Consider the following 19545-nt stretch of genomic DNA (forward strand, 5'->3'; position numbering starts at 1 on the left):
TAAAAGTGAGAGAAAGTGAGATGTGACTTTCATCTAAATGTGGATCTCTTTCAGGTCTGCCAGGAGAGAAGGGAGAGAAGGGGAATCCAGGCATTGGGAATCAGGGACCTCGGGGACTACCCGGACCTCCAGGTAAGATACAGACATGGTCCTGAGAGAGCCCTTGACAAGCACAAGAAAAACTGAATCCAGTCTCAGTGCTCAGATAACATTTGGAGGTGCTGCAGCTACTTTTAAAATCTGATCATTTAGCATTATTTTGTTCTGAACATTTTGTTTTTGGTGGGTTTTTTTTTGCCTTTGAACACACTGGAGATAGTGTAGGTGGAATGGTTTTCATTGTGGTCCCTCTGAACAAAACCAAATAAAAGTTTCAAATATTTCAACAACAGAATTAAATGACACAGAGACATAATCCGTTTTGGATTTACTCTCTGTTAAATCTCTGTCTGAGAAAAGCAAGCAGACGTTTGGACCATGAATATAATTCTCTGCATTGATTTTCTCTGTGCAGAGTTTGAGTTTTGTGTTATGAAAATGTGTCCCCCTCAGGGGTTGCGATTTTCTGTTTACTGTTGTTCGATCAATACTCACAGAACAAACTGACAGAACTCCCTGGAAACTTTTCTATGATCAGATAACTTTGATCTATGAGAACAGTGTAGGGAACCATGCTTTTCTAGAATATTTTTGGGATGATAATTTTAGGACTAATGAAAATACAAAATACCAATTTCATATTTCTGCTGACTGCTGGGGTGCATCTTGGTAAACAGCAAACAGAAGCCCCGGCCTATAGATCAGCCGAGAGTTGTTATTCCTCACCTGCCCTCAGGACATTCACTATCATCCCCCTTATCCAGAAATGACAAGCAAACTTTGTTGCCCCCTCATTTTTTTTATGCCATGTTGTTACAGCAGCAGGGAGGGGGATTTACAGGAGATCGAGGAGATGTGACAGCTTGTACTCTGGATGGCACATTTTCAGTTTATTTTCCTCCCTTTTCTCGGTCTTGCTTTATCCCTTCCCACCAAGTGCCACGCTGCCGGAGTCGTTTTACCGAATGTATATTGATGACTGACTTCGTGTGTACTCACCCATCTTTTAACACAAACTTTTCCTCCACCCCCAGGTATGCCAGGTGAAGGACGGACAGGTAGCCAGGGGCCAGCTGGTCGGCCTGGTAACCCGGGGACAGCGGGGAGGCCGGGGAACCCAGGTTCCACTGGACCAGCTGGCCCACCAGGATACTGTGACCAGAACTCCTGTCTGGGATACAACGTCGGAGGTGAGCATCATCCAACTGCTGAAACACTTTACTTTAACCCCTCTTTGTTTAGCATTTACAAGCAGTATCCAAACATTTAATAAATGGTTTATAACACACTATGATGTAGCTGTATGCAGCTACATTAAAGAAACTTTAAGCACTTATCAAAATGCAGTATTTGTCAATAAATATAACTTCTACAAATACATAAATATATATTTTGTGTTTAACTACATTGTCATTTATTATCTTGACTGGTGCCAATAAGAGGAGTTTTAGTTCTGACAAATAAATTAATAAACACGTAGTATCTGCTTACAGCTACATTATACTGTGTTATAAACCCTCCATGAAATGTTTATGTAGCCTACTGCTTGTAAATGCTAAACAGAGGTCCTTCACGTATAGTGTTACCTCAGCAGTAACACACACAAAGTGAACTGAGACAGTTTGTCTGGGTTACGACACTGAATGTCGCCAGATACACACACGTTCTCACGCTAGTTAAGAAGAACTCCAACCTGCTCTTAGGTTCACTGTCAATAAAGCAGGAGAGACTGTTAAAAAATGCATGATCAACTCTGCCTGAGCTGCTGTGAGTTTTCAGACACAAAACACACAAAACACTCCAGGAATGAGCGAGGCACATGCTCCCAAAGACAGAAGAAGTTTGGGAACCACTGCGGTAGGCAGATGAAGACAGAAGCAGACACATGAAGTGTACACAGTACGTCAGGTTCTGGCAACTGAAACCAAAAGGACATTTTGACTGGAATAATTTCTAAACACACAATATCCAGACTTTACAAAAACATTCTTTGTTGTTTATTTAGACCTAATATGTCTTGATTGGTCCTTTTGCAACTGAGCATTAATTCTATTCTGTTATTTTACGATTTAAAAGGAATTTGTTCAAAGCAACCAATACTGAAGAATGATTTCAGATATTTAGTGATTTTTCTTTTTTAACCTTTTTATATTTGCTAATTTATTGACATAAACATCTTAAACTGGCCAACCCTGCCCAGTCTTTCCATCTTATAAACCACTTTTTCTAAATATAAACACTGAAATATTGTTTTCACAGTGACAGCCGGCTCTGAGACGGTTATTGTTCTCATAAAGCTCTCAGAGAATTGGAGAGTAATCTGGCTTTTATAGTTGTTCCACTGTGAAGTTTATACATTCATGTCCACACTGATGGATTAAGATGTTAACTGTGTCACTGACCGAAGCTGTTTTTATGTATTCAGATCTAATAAAATATGCTGCCACACACACAGACATTGGGTGTCTTTGAATATTCATACTGATGATGACCTTGAAGCTTAATGTGTCCATTGTCTCTGGCCATCACAAGGACATTACACATCTAACAGCTTCTGACAAGTCATCCTGAAGATATATCATGTGCTAAAAGTAGCTGATGGATGAGACATTACTTCATCCATCAAACCAGATTTATATGAATTGATTCCAGTCATAATGTTTTTTGTTTTTTTTTCGTGACTTAGAGCAGTCTTGTCTGTTGCTGCTCCCTGACCACTTCAAAGGGAGACTGTGATTATAAAATACAGTATGTGGAGTGTGCTCTTCCGTTCACAGCAGCCCAAATGTTGTGTTGTCTTTGTGACTTTTAAAGGGATAGTTCAGGGTTTTTCAGTAAATGTATTAGTATTTTCCTGCTAAGCCAGAGTGAGACAAACCTATTTTTGACTTTTTATTCCTATTTTATGTTTTTCCAAGCATTTCCAAAGTGTGTGACACTGAGATTAAGGATTACGATTTAGAATGAGGGTTACACATTAGCCTATGATTCATATTTTTCTTTTCATTTTCATGAGTATGTCTGTGATGATTCCCAGTCACCCAGGTAACGGGGATTCATATTTTTCTTTTCATTTTCATGAGTATGTCTGTGATGATTCCCAGTCACCCAGGTAACGGGGAGTCCCAGGTATTTAACCTCTTGTGGGGTCATTAATACCTTGAGAGTCGCCAGGGTCACATGAGTCATGTGCTAAGATGTTTGGGGAGGGATCTCACGACTGCATTATAAGTGGTGTCGTAGACGACCTCCTCTGCCCAGTTTCCATGACATATAAAAACAACCCCATGTCATAATAAAACAAATGCCTGCTCACTGAAAAAAAAAAAAAAAAATCAGTTCACTTCAGTCTTGATGCCAAAAATGTTCCTTTGACCAAAATAAATTGATTTGGTACACATGGCACAGAAAATACATTTTAACCTCATTTTTCGTTTTTGCCAGTACAAGGACTCTTTTGTTTAAAACCTGGATTCAAGACTACAAACATTTACACAATAATTTCACATTCATTTTTCAGAATTACTGTTCCCACTTTCTTGGAGAAGGTGAACAAGATGCAGATCATGCATTTTGATGTCATTTTACTCCCAATTAGACTGTTAAAAGTGAAATTAGTTACTTAGTATGTGAATTACCAATACATGTGGTTAAATTAGACCAGCCATCTGTTATGGGCAGAGGTTAAAGGTGGGTTTATAACCGGTTCCTGAGAAATGGGAGAGCAAATGAGGAACTCAGCCTTGGGCATATCTTGGAGTGGCAAGTAGATACATAAAAGGGCATGTATGAGTTAGTCCTTCTCTGGTTAAGTAGTTAGTGCCTGAGCTATCCCTTTAAATTTCTCTGAGGGAAAATGAGGGGAAACCCAGCCCTCATATCACAGATCTTATTCATGGAGATATCATTTCACTGACTCCAGAGTCGGTCAGTTAGTGTAGCTTTGTGCCTTAAACAAAACGCCTTCAAATGAGCATTTACTGTGGAGCCTAATTACCGTTTGAACATAGTACAGCAGTTAAACAGTGGTTGTGGTGTGTTAGTGTTACTGCAAGAAATCGCCTCAACAACGTTTGACTCAGTATTACTCACACAGCATGCTCTTCTTGGTATATGTCATGGACTACACTCATGTAGTACTTCTGCCTTCTGTGTTGGAAATCTCTATTTGTACTTTCTCTTATAAAGAAAGAGAAATAAAGATCTGACACATTTTCCATTTTTCCAAACATTTTAAATGAACGTCTTAATATTTATTTGAGCTAAATTTATTGTAAGAATTACTGCGGGTGTATGCAGATTCCAAGACTAATTTTTCTACCTCCAAAACCGCAACCCAACAGCTGGAAAAGTGTCTGTCCATGAGGTTTGAGAGGTTTAACTCTTCATCGGTGTCGTTGGGTTTTCCTCCTGATATGAGGTGTAACAGCTTCTGACTTTTTCCCTGTGTTCCCCTCCCTCTGTCTCCTCATCTTTCTGGCTGAAGTTCAACAGGACTATAGGAATGATTACTGAGGAGCATTCTCCAACCGTCCTCCTCCTCCTCCTCCTCCTGTGCTCACCTCCTTCCATCCCTCACTCTGTGCCCTGTACATTACACTAGAAACTGAGGAAACTGATCAATTCAACGATTCCCTCAAGGCCTCTATATTTCTTGAGATGGATAATTACTCCTGGCCCCAGTGTTTAACTACTAATCCCTGCAGCAGTGTTTTTTAAATTTTGGTTCTCTGGAGATGTTTTTATACCCATTTTTCTTTTAATGTTGCACCATTTAAAAAGTAAGGTGGCTTTCTTAATAGAGAAAGTGATTTTAAGCAACTTCAAGACCTCATTTGGGTCACTTGGCAAGTTTTTAAAAACATCATTCACAAAAGATTTTCAGTCTTAATGCACATGATTCTAAAGGATTGTTTATTATGAAGAGAAACTGGATTAATTTCTACCAGACAAAAGAGCTTACCTTCCCACAAGACCAAACAAAACCACACAACGCTGCTGTGATGCTCACCACCGTTGATCACAGCACCATCTGTCAACAAATGCTCACGCACACAATGCTTTGCTGCAGCAGCCTCCTCTTCACCCTGCTTCCTGCTCAAATCTCCTCAAAGCTAATCTCAGCTAAGTACTAATGAATTGCTTTGATGCTGATTGGCTGCATTAATTACTAACCAAACTCTTCTATCTGTACATCTCACATATAGTAAACTGGATAGAAAATCTAAATTTTACCTCTAATGTGATCCAGATGTGATGTTTTCATTTCTGGAAAAATTATCAGATCTGAGCATTTTCCTTCAGCATCATTAACCAACTTCCTCGTTAACCCAGACTTTTGCTCACATATCTGCTTATGCATACTCCAAGGCAGCTTGTTTCAATGTCAGTAATATAGGATAAGAAACTTTAACTGCTTAAAATCATGTAAACCTCCTGTATAGTTTAAATTTCAACCTGTGCAAGCTTCTCATTCCTGCTGCTGCGCGTCTGCTCATTTAAGGCATCTGTAGTCACAAAGCCAGCCTTAACCTCGCTCCATGCCCACCTGTAGTGGTGGTTTTATGTGGTGATCCAGAAACATATGCTCAAACTGACCCCAAATATTCCCACCACCTCAGTCCAACCCCTGCCTCACGGTGGCTACCAGCCCTACAACCCCCCCTACAACCCTGCTGCAGTGGCTTACAACAACGATCAAGGAGGAGGAGAGGAGGAGGAGGAAGAGGAAGAGCAGGACCCCTATTACCATCGTGGTTACCCCCCTCAGTACTACCCCCAACAGCCCTCCCAGTTGGCCCACGTTCACCATGGTTACCACTCGAGCCCCACCCACTCTGAGGATGTGGAGCTGAGGTCGCCAGGCGTGGCCAGGAGGTTTCCACGTGGTGTCGTTGTCATGGAGGATAGTGAGGAGGGAGGACTTTAGAGGAAGGATGGACTCACCTAAAGTGCTTGAGCCCTGCACGTCAAAACATACACACACACACACACTGATAACCACACTTGGAAACGGATCAGACACTGACATGCACATATACATCGCCCCCTCGATCCCCACCATCTGAAACTGTGGTGAAAACCCCCCTCTCCCTGTGTCTCCAGTGAGTTTCTCCACCAGGTGAAACAGTGTAAATAGCTCTGTGGACTCTTGTTCGATATCTCTGTACAAGGGGGGGTCCGAAAAGTGCCTGATCTATGTTAGCATCGTCCAGTGGTAATGTAAAGGTAAGACCTGTTTCTTCCCATCTTACAGCTGATTTCAGGACTAAACCCTTCTTTTTGTGTGAAGCTGCATGTCTCCTTTGAGCCAACCAGTGAGTGTGTAACTGGATACGTGCATCTTGTTTTGGTTTTATGTAACTAGCTAGATTATTTTACAATTCAGATCATTGAGGACGATGAGCTGGCAACATTTGTACAGGCTGCTTTTTATAATGATGAATCACATTTCCTCCGCTTATTTCAGTGTGTAAAGGATTATTGAAATGTTTTTGAAGTTATTTCTCCGTACGGTATTGTGTTGAGTTTGCTTCTCTTTACTGGTATTCTTGGCTGAGCTATTATGGGAGTTAATCCCCCCAAAATGAAATGTAGAAGCAGATGCATCAAATTTCTGTCAAGTTTAATGCCTTCCCTTAACACTGTGGAACACAAATCAAGTTCATCTTTTAAATTATCATTTTCGGTCAGAGGAAATCTGGCCACCATCACATTTTGTCCTGCCATATTTCATTCTGTTACTACCAACACGGAGCAGGTCTGTTCGGGGGCTTTAATACTCAAACTCGTGGTGAATTTAAAGGACAAATCTGTGTCGTTTGTGTCTTGTGTTGCTGCCCCAGTTTGTTTTGTTTATTGTTCTTATGCAAAGTTGGGCCTGCTCACTGTGGAAACTGTTTTCTCACTGGTTGACCTCTGACCCTGCGCTGGAAGGAGACCTGGAGCTAGTTATTATTCCAAACAGTCTGCTGCCGCTCGATGAAACCAGTAAGGACTGAACCACAAGTGTAAGCTTTGCCCCTCCTTCACTGCAGTCTGAAAAAAAACAAGCACTAAAGTAACTAAAGGTTCAGCTGTGAGCCAGCCCTAGTCCATTTGAGATTTAAACTGTTGAACTTGAACAGTTTTAATAAGGAATGTGTCTCACCACCATGCCCCTTAGTACAATATGAACTTATTTATTTTCTATTTTGTTTGCTTTTATAACCAATAAATCTGTAATGAACTACAACTTTGTGTTTTAGATCATTTATTTAACTTTAACACAGATTTTACAGCAAGGATATAAAAACCACTTGACAAGAACAGGTTAATTCAATCATTTATCTCACACAGGGGAATTCTAAACTGCTCCTGGAGTATTCAGGTCTGCTGTGGTTGTGTCAAGGCCAGGACAACTGACAGAGGGGTGTTGCTGTGTTAACCCACCAACAGAGCAGCAGAGAGTTTGTGTTGATGATGCTGGAGTCTACATTCTGAGTTTGATCTCCTTTAGTAAAGAAGTCCAGTCAAGCTTTGAGGCCAGTGCTCTTGCCTGGATTTAGACAGAAGCACAAAAACTGACTTTGTGTAACATTTCCTCTGATCACAGAAAATCTGTTTTTGTTTTGCCATGCATCATAACTACAAATAAAATAGAAGAAACTGTTGCCTTCGGTGTAGCATTAATGTGAAAATCTCCTCACGTCAAAGAGCCTTGATTTCATTTCATCTTGTAGTCTTCAGGTCTGTGGAGAAAACACAGGACAGCACATTAGTATGGAGAGGCATAGAAGTCTAGAAAAAGCGATTACAAGGAAAAACATTGAGGGAAAGTGACAGATGAGAAACCAGACAGATCTTATCATTTTTTCTTTTCAAAATGAGACAGGACACAGCATCCTCTTTGTGTTTTCTCCCCTTTAATGTCCAGCAGAAATTGAAGATACTATCAGAGCATGCTGTATTGGTTTTGATACAAAGTAGAAAAATATTATTAAGTGTAATAGCTCTGCTATCAACTACAGCAGTATATTTATGTTGTCGTTTTTCTATGTCTGAGCACTTGTGTCTCTGTGTGTGTATGTGTGAGTTATTATTGCATATCCAATAATAATCTTTTGCCTCTGCTCCAGAGGTTTTCTGAGAGAATATTAACTATGTGTTTAATAAAGGGTAACGACTGAATCGCCCTTGATGACCTCAACCTCATCTCCCCTGACACACAAACACACACATATATTTTTTTGATCAGTAAAATGAATAAGACAGAGTGTGAGGGAATATTAACTAGGCCAAGGCCCGTCTCATACATAACCCAGGATTGACCTTGACAACCACGGTGACAGGCCTGAGCACACGCACTGATTGTCTCAGGAGATTGGATCAGTAAACAATAAGAGGTGGCTCATTTATCACCGTGCACACACACTCTGACAACACCAAACGCCTTGTACACTTCTGTGCAGGGAACACAAACTCAGAGGACAGTAACTGAATGAAAACAGTTTTTTTGGATAAGAGCCCTTTGTGTAGATTCAGTGTTTTCACTTAATTGAATTCAGCTTTTTCACTTCAAATATTCATGCGGAACGTGGGTTGTTTTGTTTCAATGTGTTTCAAGTACCAGGTGGAGGGGTTTACCACAGTGAAATGGTGTCAGGATCACAGTAAAGTACTGTTGTAGGTTTCAGTGGTTAATCCACCCAAATTACAGCAGAACATCATCTCCGTTGCCTCTTGTGGCAACTAAACAAGCAGATTGTGTTTTTATTCAACTAGATTTTAAGTCTGAGATTTCTGCCTCAACCCTAATACAATGGAGATCAATTGAATTTTGTTTGTGGTTCTTACTGAAATATTACATTTGGAGAAATTTAATAGCAACAGTACTCCCAGAAACAATGTTGCTGTTGCTCCACAAGAGCACACAGTCAACAGTTTGAACAGGGACTGTTTCTTCAGTAGATGGTAGTTCCAATGAAAACACTCAGGTCTGGATTACTAAAAAAAAAACTAGAACGCTGTTTCTGGAAAGATGGCTGTTGATTTTCTTTAAAATGTTATTTTTAACATGCAGAAAGGAACTGCAAATGAAATTCTATTAACCTCCACTGTACTGGGGAAAATCAAAGCAAAACAACCTGGTAGGGGTGGTAGGGGTGGTAGGGGTGGGTGAACAGTCTTAATACATCAGTCCTGCAATAAATCACAGAGACACTTCTCTTTTGAATCCAATAAAGTTGAACAGCACCACAAACTAGATCCTCTGAAACGATCATACAGTTGAATCAGCACATTATAAACCCTTATAAAGCTACTGTTGTCAGACTGCATTAGCTTTAATTATGTGTATCTAATAAACTGCCAACTGAGTGTGCATATGCAACAGATTGTTTACAACATAAAGAATCTAAAGTTTTATGATTGCGTTTCACACTCTTGTTAAGCAGGTGGCCGCTGCTTGAAACGGAGATATAGTCTTTAGTGTTAACGATGGTACTTCAGTATCTTAGACTGAGACGTTGCTAAGAGATGAGCCACAAGGCAACACTTTTGAAATGACTGCTTTATCTTTCTGTACGAGTTCACCAACAATCACAACCTCTGAGTAGTGATAATTAAGACTACCACAGGACTACTGCTGCTGTGGATGAAGAGCAGTGACCCTGAACTGGTTAAGCAGCTGGAAGATGGACTGATGGAGGCCAAGGCATCGTCCTGAACAGCTGAAGCAGAGAGAACAGTCTCAGTCAACCTGTTCAAATGATGTTTACTACAGGTGAGCCCAGAGAAATGCAAGAGGATGACTTTATCATGGCATCAAACCATGGGTCACAATGTCAGTCTAATCTCCAACCAGAAAATACTTCACTCTGAAAAGCCATGAATATGATTATGCCAAATAACAGATGCTCTGTCTCACAGCCTCAGAGAAACCTTGTTTGTCTAAACAGTCAGGGAGCGGTGGAAAGCAGCTGATTCTCCCCACATGTGTTTGTGACATTTTAATATTTATATTTGATGCATCACCTTGGCCAGGGAAAAAAAAATGAAATCATTGAGATACAAGGTTTATGTTAAACAACACAACATCTACAGAGCAGCAGCTGAATGGCCTGTGATGTTTGCTGCTAGCAAAATGAACACTGGCCTTAATTTATAAAGCTTTTCAGGACCGTCTGAAATTTAACCATGAGAGAGGGGAAAAAAAAAAAAAAAAAAAAAAAAAAAAAAAATCACAAAAACTGTTAAATATAGTGAAGAAAATGTCAACTTGGGGACAAATGTCATACGTTTGGGTACTAGAGGTGTATGCAAGTTGCTCCTATGACTGAATTCAGAAAGTGAATTTTTAACCTCAGGGAGTCTATTCCCATGAATCAAGTGGCTGCTTGTCCAACAGTCAGTCCTTGTTCTCTGCGTATCATGTCACATACTGACAGCTCTCTGTTGGCTGACAATCACTCACACCGCAGGCACATGTGTTTCTAGTTACAATGAAAAATATTGCATCTTATTTTTTCCTGCACAAGGGGAAAGTGTCAGACTAGCCACAAAAAGGAGGTTGGCAGGCATTTAAATTGGATCCCTTCATGCATGTGTTGCTTAGTAAGATGATGAAAACAACAGTGCACGAGTGCAAACCCCCTCGTATTCATTGACTGCACTTCAAGTTTGCAACACACTGGTTAATTCCCACTGACATGTCCCCTACTGTGAGTCTCCTCTGTAGGCAACAACCAGTCCAAATGAGCACAGCTGAGGAAGAAGAGTGTGCCAAATAAAAATGCTACTTTGTTGGTGCCTCAACATCATCTATGGATTTTAAAATCTGTGATTCTTCTCAGTGCACAATACAAAAACTACTGTTGTAGACTATCTTAAAGAAGACGTAACTGCATGACCATCAGCTATAATCCTGACAATCACATGCTACTTGACGACAGCTACTGAATCACGGAGGCAGGCTGGTATGAAGGCACTGAGTGTCACTGTGAGATGGTACTCAGTTCAACATCACCCCCTTTTGGCTGCTCCTCATCAGTACAACACACAAAGAGGTGGCTCTGTGTGTGTTTTTGTGTTCACATTACTCTTGTCAATTTATGAGCTTCTAACAAGGAACGTTATGTTTGATGTCACCTTGTGATAACTGAACCACAAATAAGCAAAAGTGAAAAAAACTGCTGTAGTTTTTACAGTGGTGGTCAGTGATTATCACTAGACATTACAATTGTGTTAAGTGTGAGTATACGAAGTATTTCTCTCTCTCTGTCTCTCATTGCTTTTTTATGACAGCGATTCCATTTAGTTTACGATTGAGACGACGCTCAGTGACAGTGAATTTTCTCATGGGTGGAATTAAACAATAGAAGCCATGATTCATTTGGTATTTTAAAAAGCCTATAGCACAGAGGACCTCATATGAATGTGTAACACTCCACACAAATACAAATACACACAAACACACCAAAATGTCATTGAAAGGGAGACATCAATAAAGAGAATGAGTCACAGATCCTGTTAAATCGTTGTGTGCTGAGGTTTTCGTTTGTACTACATTCGACACCTCCTGTATTTCTGTTTATGTGCTGTGCCACCTACATGTGCACTGCATGTAGTGTGTGCATTTCTTCAGGCATTGCTGTGTTTGAGTACAAAGTGTATGTGCCTGTTTCTACATACGGCGTCCACAGCCTGGGGAAGGCGTCTATCTCCTCCTGGGTGTACTCGCTGAGTTTCCTGGGGATTTCTCTGGGCTGAGGCAGCTCCTCCGTCAGGTTGGCTAGGACGTCCTCTGGCAGCTCCTAGCAAGGTTTGGACAAAGGAGAATGTTTTAGGCAGGACACAAAATTAAAGGAGAAGGGAAGGAAATGGGATGAGAAAAAGAATTGAAAGGAGGTGACATGAAAAAGAATGTGAGAATAAAGAAGGTGGTCCCATTTCCACCACAGAGGCAGCTCAGATATTCTACTCAAAGGGGAATCCATCACTCTCCAGCATTGACACACAGTCACTCTCATTAATATTCATTAATATTCATTAAAGGTGGGTGCGTGGCCCCAGGTTCATTAAGAAGTGGGCAAGTAGTTTGGACTAAAAGACAATTTTAGGGAACAAAAACAAGAGTACTTTAGCAACTTCACACTATCTGCATTGTTCTGAATTGCAGATGGGACTGCAGACATTCATGAGGCTCAGGGAGTCCATCTGCTTGTAATTAAGGATGCACACTACATCAGTTCAGACGTCAAGACAGGACCAGGAAAAAATAAAAGACAGGTATCAGACTTTCATCACCTCTAAATTCTGACACCAAACAGCCCATGTACCTGTCGCCCAGGTCAATCAACAGCCTCTCAAGTACTTTTTTTGTTTCAATCCATTTCAGAAGCTGTGATGTGTGACGCCAATGCAATTTTAAAACAATCAAAATTTAATGCTACGGAGCGCCAAAGGTGTTGTCTATGAACTGCAGAGACCATAATTCACCGTAACAATGACGCAATGCATGTTTTCCCTTTTGAATAAAGTAGTAAGAGGAGACAGTTTGACACTTGAGAACTGAGCTGAAACACATTAGTCACACCAGTGTTTAAATGTGATCAAAGAAGTATTCATTGATTTTTGACTTCTTCAGGGCAGTACGAACAGAACGAACTGCATTGCTGAACACTATACAGAAAACACAAGCATCAACAAACATCTGCTTATTTACACATCCAGCAGACAAGGAGCAACATTAGCATTAATTTGGAGTCCTGTTCTGACCATCCTGTGTATCTAAGTCCAATATTCACTCTCCTTTAGCTAGCTTTTTTGTTTCTATCAACTCCTGAGAAATATCTGGCTCTTAGCTTCTAAAAGCTCCTCCGTGTTCACCAGCGAGTCACTGCTCCCTCAAAGCAGCTGCCTGCTGCATCTGGGAACAAGGTTGATGAGAGCTGCTCTCAGTGAAAGTGAAATAGTAAAGTTGTAAAGCTCCAAACCCAAACAATGAGCTGAAAGAGCTGAAACAATCAACACCATGAACGAACCCCTTCACTTTGCACAGTCGTTTGTAATGTTGAATGTTTATCAATGTTCAATTTTTCATATAAAATATTAAATCTAGAAAATGTATGATTTTTCATTTATCAGATCAATGTATAATTAAGATTATGGAGTTGTTTTTCTAATGTTGTGTTAGAAAAACTGAAAATTGAAAAATAGAAAATTGTCAGGCTGCCTGACAGGGCGGGATCTAAGCGTCCAACTCAACTTACGTCCGATTGGCTGGCTGGGGCCGTTCATATGGAAAATTGAACTGATAAGTATTGCACAGACTGTCATTTGACCCCTTGTAGCTTGAAGTTATACAAAGTGAAAAGTGCCTCTGAGGAGTCTTCACAACCAGTGAGAAACACTGAGCAGCCTCCTCATTGTCCAGCACTTCAAACAGCCACACCAGCTAGGAAAATATAGATGAAGTAAAGAACTAATACTCTCCTACATTTAAGGCAACCATCACGTTGAACTACATATATTAATTGTATATTAACTAACTGATAGTAACAGGGAAGGTGAAGCAGCTGAAAATAAGAAAACCTTGACCCGGATAAAGGTTGGGAAAAGAGGTTGAGTCACCTTCTCTCATGATGTGCCCTCTCTCTGATTGTCCTTAATAAGCCTGGATGATGAAATTGTAGGGGGAGTATCTGTCAACCTGTCAGCTCTGAGAAATAAGGAGAAACAGGACTTACCTCATCAGGAAAGATGTGTAACCGCTGCATCATGGTGCGCCGGTGTAGATTCTTAGGCAGCATGCCGTAAACTGCCAACTTCACAATCTGGTGAGACGAAGCACATTGAAAAGGTTGAAAAGTCAGCTCAGTGTTTCTTGTAAAAAGTCAGCATCTACAAGTAACATACTTACATACTTTTTTCCACTTTTTTCTTACTTTTGCTTCCCAAAAATTGACTTAGTCTCTCAATACAAGTCTTGTTGCTAAAATGTGAATTCAACTTGGACAGAGTTACTGGACTGATATACTGATATACAGATATATTGGAGAGAGAAGCTGGACAGAGGCAGAGCTGACAAATCATTCATCTGTCCAATTCTATTTCTCCCTCTTCTCTTTCCAAAGCTCATTTAACTAAACCACCATCAGGACACACGTCTGTGGTCAGAGGCTGGACTTAAATCTGCATCAGCAAGGAGCCAACAGCAGAGTAGACATGTGTCCTGGTTTTGTAAGCTACGGACTGGGAACCAGTGCAGGTCATTCACCTACATTTGTGGCTCCCACATGACAAGAGCAATTTTACGGTATTTTTATTATCCTACACAAACTGCATGTGGAAAAAGTCTACAAACTCTTGCTGTATAGCTCTTATTCTGCTGTTGACATGTTTAACGATGCTCAGCAGCCCTGTTGCTATTGTGCAACATTAAATCATATCACATCAAATTTACTGCCCTGTAAATCTCAGGATTCATGTTCCACTGATTAATCTAAACAGGGTGCATGTTTTACAATGAGAAAAAAATGTCAGTCAAAAGGTCAGAAGGTAAATCAAATATTAAAATCAAGCAATAGACAATCACCTAATGTAACATACATAAATATATATAAACAAACAGATCACAGAACAATGCATGTCATGACTTAATATTGTGTTAGTCTGTTTCTCAATATTTTCTGACTTCCCATCTGTCCAACCTCAAGCTTGTTTGTTCCTACTGAAAATAAAATCTTTTAAAAAAAGAGGCCACAAATATTTATATATATTATTATATATTTTTTAAAGCTTCAGTGATTTCCTAAAATAGCTGGACACTGTGGTTTTTGGTCAATATTAATATTAAAGACAATAAATAATGAATTTATTGGGGACTATTTTTAGATGTGGATTAATACACATTTGGGTTTGCTGAGTATTTTCTGACTGTGAAATCAACTCAAAACTACATAACTCATAAACTACACTGCTCATATAGGGCTGTGGTGGTGTAAGAATTTCCCCTGCAGTGATTTAAGATGATTTAACAACGCTTTATGCCATATCCATCAGGACTGTGTGCCCCGCGCTCCCCAGAGCTGAGACTGCTCTCTGCACATCAAGCTCTAAATGTAATTTCATCTTTGAGTGTAAAAAGCCAGGCTCTGTAACACAATGAAGGGTCCGTAACACTGAAACCGTGAATATGCAACACAGCCAAAGCCCCAGGAATTAACCGTGACCTGACATTGTCATACTGAGTTTCACCATCAGCAGTGTAAATCCACTGCTGTTTAATCCCTGTGCTCTGTACTACACATTAATGTGCACAAGCAGCACATACGAAGGAAGGGATAAATGTCAAACCATGAAACACCTACTCTGCACAGCATGTGGTAGACAGAAATTATACTAATCTCCAAGAATGTGGATTAGAATCATACATACAGTAAAATAGAAATCCACAGTGTAAGGTATGATGGCAGTGGCATTTCTCAGACTTTAGGATATTATTTGTTAGTAAGAAAAAATACTGACTGACAGCACTTACAGCTTTTGGGTCTTTTTGATGCAGCTGGGCAGCTGTGACTTGTTTGAAGCCACCTGGATACCTTTGGAAAAAAGACAAGCTAAGTCAGTCCCCATTGTGCATGACAAACTGTAACTTACTCTTACAGTTATGAGATATATATCATAAAAGTATGCATACAGTTGACATGATGAAAAATAAGATCTTCTGCTAAACACGATTAATTAATAGATTGAGTGTTGTGCTTATTAATCTGCATTTCTAATCAAATGCCTCTTCTCTTTTAAACAAAGTAAATTCATTGTTGCATTCAGCAGCCAAGGGATATCCGAGAATTTAATGCAGATCTTACTGTGTGTCACTTTGAATTACAACTAAAAATTACCTTGGAGAAAAAGTCTGAGAGTCCAGAATATAAATACAACACAACTCCAACCCACCACAGAAGTTGTGGTGTGTTCGTGGGTTGCTGTCATTCCTGGTGACCTTGACAAGAGGCTACTGAGACATGCTTTGTTTTTAAATCTTCTGAAGTACTGAAGAACAAAAACAGAAAAAGTGACAAGAAAACTGTCATGCGATTTAAGTGGGCACTCACCCTGTGTGTGATGAGTAGACTTTCTGTTCCCATTTATTTCCAGAGAAAGCTATGTGTCTGGTGTTTATAACTACTACATGGTCACCACAGTCACCTGCAAAGATGATAAAGAGGTTACTGTTATGTTAGAAATAGTAAGAAAAAATACTGGACTGACAATGATTAGACCAAAAACAGCAGCTAGTTTGCTAGACCAGTAAAGATGAACCTTTCAGAAAACAAAGGATATTATGAGAATCTAAATTCTTGCAGAATTTGTAAGGAGGAGGAAAAATTATTCTAAATGTTTGTCCTCTATTGCCATCATGTGGCCATTTCGTGCCATGACAACCTTCAACAGGGATGAAATTGTGGGAGGGGAGGGAAGGGGGCAGATGCAACAGCCCTGTCTCCTACTCACTGAGCGCATGGTAGATAGGTTTGTGTTTCCCCTGTAATCTCACAGAACACATGCTTGCGATCTTCCCAGGAGGCTGCATCCTGGCATCAATTAAGAACCAGGAGCGGGCGAAGGTCGCCCATTGCTGAAAGTAGAAAGGGATAAAGAATGAGATGAATAAACAGCCATGGGACCATGACAGGTTTAATGGCAACAATGAATACAACAGAGCCACTGTTAATGTTGTTAATTAACAGGTGTGCTTTTCCTGCTTTCCTGCTATCAAAATGTCTGCCGTGAAAAAGGTCTATGGCATGAGACTACGTGTTTTTTACAGTATTGTGCAAAAGTTTGAGGCACTTTAGATGTTTAGATGCTCATTCCTTATGCAATACTGACAAAGGCATCTGATTGGTCTGCCATCACAGAGCTCTGATCTCTACATCATGGAGTCAGTCTGGGATCCCATGAAGAGAGAGAGGACACAGACCGCCTAAATCCACAGAACAAGTTCTCCGAGATGCTTAGAACAACCCACCTTGAAAAAAGTGTGCATGCACACGTAGGAGCACTGCTGCTGGTCAGAGCAAATCCTGATATGATTCAGGGTTTTTTTCTGTTTACTGCATGAATGAAGTTAACTGAATTATTTGATCATTTTTAAAGCACCTCTTATTTTATACTTACAACACTTTAGTACAGAACTGTATATCTTAACGCTCAATTTTAATAATTGATTTCTATGTCATTTCTATTCCAATTTTAACATTAGTACCAGCCTGTCAACTGCACCGCGACGTCCAAATCCCTATCTTTTGGAAAAACAGTGTGAGTCTAGAGAAGAACTTGGTTGTAAATAATCCCAAAATAGCCCGCAACAACGTTTCAAGACGGCATAATTTGACTTTATGTGAATGTTTACAGGGGCTAACTAGACTTAATATTGGGCTTACAACTATAACGCTCCTTGACTACAACAACCTCGATTTGTGGGTATTTTTCTGCATATGCTGACTGCTTTTTCTCCAGCTCCAACGGTCCACCAGTAAATAACCATTACAATAATATTCATAATCACACACACACACATACCCAGCGCGGCTAGCTCGTTAGCAACGTTAGCTCACAGTATGGCCATCGACCTGCGTGGCGCTATAGCACGCAATAGTCTAATTGTGAGTTCAAACTTAGATAATACGTTGTATAATGTGTAAAATCACCTGGGCAGATCTGGAGAAACTTGACATTTCGACGACACTACCAGCACATCCTCAAAACATTTGACCCTCAACGTGAGTATCGGTCCGTTCAGTAATTGTATTCGGTTGAAACAAGATTTGAGACTTTGCTGATCCTACGTTACAGCTTTTTCTAATTCTAGCTCATGGGACGAAATGTACTGGCACATCACGGGTCAGTTCGTGTGACTTGTTAGTAAGTAATCATAACGACAATCTTTGAATAAATCTTGGATTACAAATGTTTTAGATTAAGATTACGAGCCTGTCAAGCGGTAGTTTCTACCCGGACCTATTTTGACGTCGCGCGTCAACGTATTCACTTCATGGATGTATTATAAGACCTGGATACTGTGCAATAGTAAAAGAGAGGCCGGTAAAACTTTTAACAGGACACCTCCAGCTGTGCGCACAGCCAAATATCAATCTTTCTATTCTACATTTTTAAGCCATGGGGTTTTAATCTTTGTAAAAGTTTTTCAAAGCTCAGAAAAGTCTTTTTTCTCTGAGTGACGTCATCACTGTGTACGTGCACTCTATCCGCGGTCCCGCTGTGTCTCGGGAACGAGGATGGTTGCTAGGTTACCGCTAGCGTCGTCAGGACGAGAAAAAGTTAATGAAAAGTGAATAAACGACACAAAGGCGAGTTTTCTTCTACACAAACCAAGTTTCATTCATTTTGTGTTTTTCTCGCACTTATTCGTCACTTCTTACACTTTTTTTCAGGAATGTAATTGTTTTTAATCGATATATTCGCCGCATAACTGGATTCACTAAGACGCCGATATGATTTTTCACAACTTCCTCCGTCACAGTTTCTTCAGGTATTTTAATTTAAGTCATTGAGCTTCTGTGTGATAGTTTCTGTGATGTGTGAGCAGCAGTGTCTCATCCTGACTGCAGGTCACCAGCCTGTCATCAGTCACAACCACCGCCTCATTATTTTGTAGATGAATGACCTTCACTGTGTCAGCGGGTTAAACTATAACTGAGTCCGGCCTGGATGCAGCGTCCTCCGGGTCAGCAGCGGTGGCCTGAGCTGCTGCAGCCCGCTGCCCCTCTCTGTCCCTGAGGGGCGTCCTCATCATCGCCTCTCTAACTCCCCTCAGTGTGTGTTCAGTATACAGTAGCTAAACATCCAGTGGCATTCATCATTTAAATTAAATCTTTATAAAAAATAATTTTGATATATTTTTCATTTTCAAATATCTCTCTGAAGGTTCCCCCGGGAACGTTCCCCAAACGTTCTCCCGGGAACGCTCCGCGAACGTTCCGCGATGTAAAAAGCACCTCAACCCATCTTGTTACCGGATGTTATGCTAACCTCAGGTTGACGTCTCTGCCAGTGTTTTTAAAATAGTTTCAATTTGTTTAAATAAATAAACGAAATGCATGTTTTTTTATAAAGAATTTGTATTTGTCTTGCTGGGCAGGGAGGGAAAAATACAAATTTGATCTTGAGTGAGGCCTCAGCTGACAAAGCATGTTTTCAATCATGAGTTTTTAAATTATCCATGTTGATTTGGTCATATTGTACATTTTATCCCCTGTTGGAGAAGCCCAATAATACACTTTATCTTTTATTTTTAGAAATAAAAGGCGAAGGCAAGTGTGACCAAATTTGTAACTGTGCCCTAAGATAAATTAGAATGGTTCACAATTCATAGTCATGAGGGGGGGTTTTTCTGTGGCATCTAAAGTGTTTGAAGTGCTGGTTGAAACTAATATTTTT

At 40.2% G+C, this 19545-nt stretch overlaps 2 protein-coding genes across 5 annotated transcripts in view; one reads left to right on the top strand and one right to left on the bottom strand.

Moving 5' to 3' along the window:
* col14a1a (collagen, type XIV, alpha 1a) overlaps nt 1-4721 on the top strand; it is a 124045-nt gene extending 119324 nt beyond the window's left edge. For both annotated transcript variants that reach the window (XM_071469378.1, XM_071469377.1), the window contains exons 46-48: nt 55-132; nt 1134-1289; nt 4586-4721. In XM_071469378.1, coding sequence (XP_071325479.1) covers nt 55-132; nt 1134-1289; nt 4586-4614 — 263 coding nt within the window. In that variant the 3' untranslated portion in view covers nt 4615-4721. The remainder of the gene's footprint in view (nt 1-54; nt 133-1133; nt 1290-4585) is intronic.
* A 2613-nt stretch (nt 4722-7334) lies between these two features.
* mrpl13 (mitochondrial ribosomal protein L13) lies at nt 7335-17952 on the bottom strand. 3 transcript variants are annotated; one of them, XR_011686678.1, is made up of 8 exons: nt 17796-17952; nt 16597-16720; nt 16197-16290; nt 15620-15680; nt 13827-13913; nt 11770-11891; nt 7754-7829; nt 7335-7636 (listed from the first exon to the last, which is right to left on the bottom strand). XR_011686678.1 is itself a non-coding variant. In XM_071469381.1 (8 exons), the coding sequence occupies exons 1-7, from the start codon at nt 17820-17822 to the stop codon at nt 7805-7807; spliced, it is 540 nt and encodes a 179-aa protein (XP_071325482.1). In that variant the 5' UTR covers nt 17823-17952; the 3' UTR covers nt 7335-7636; nt 7788-7804. The 3 variants fall into 3 exon arrangements, 2 of the variants coding, with proteins under 2 accessions (XP_071325482.1, XP_071325480.1); XM_071469381.1 differs by having other exon boundaries at nt 7788-7829; XM_071469379.1 differs by having other exon boundaries at nt 7335-7829.
* Nucleotides 17953-19545: the final 1593 nt, after the last annotated feature.

The sequence above is a fragment of the Trachinotus anak genome, unplaced genomic scaffold, assembly GCF_046630095.1.
Source record: "Trachinotus anak isolate AG129_WGS33_773 ecotype Australia unplaced genomic scaffold, CSIRO_AGI_Tana_v1 ptg000032l, whole genome shotgun sequence".
Lineage (NCBI taxonomy): Eukaryota > Metazoa > Chordata > Actinopteri > Carangiformes > Carangidae > Trachinotus > Trachinotus anak.

Bases quoted from the DNA above. Each gene is read 5' to 3' on its own strand.
- mrpl13 (XM_071469381.1), bottom strand. From the start codon at position 17,822: ATGTCAAGTTTCTCCAGATCTGCCCAG. The intron at 15,681-16,196 runs GTGAGTGCCCAC...TTTTTTCCAAAG, and splicing joins GTCTACTCATCACACACAGG to GTATCCAGGTGGCTTCAAAC. The intron at 13,914-15,619 runs GTAAGTGCTGTC...TCGTCTCACCAG, and splicing joins ATCAAAAAGACCCAAAAGCT to ATTGTGAAGTTGGCAGTTTA.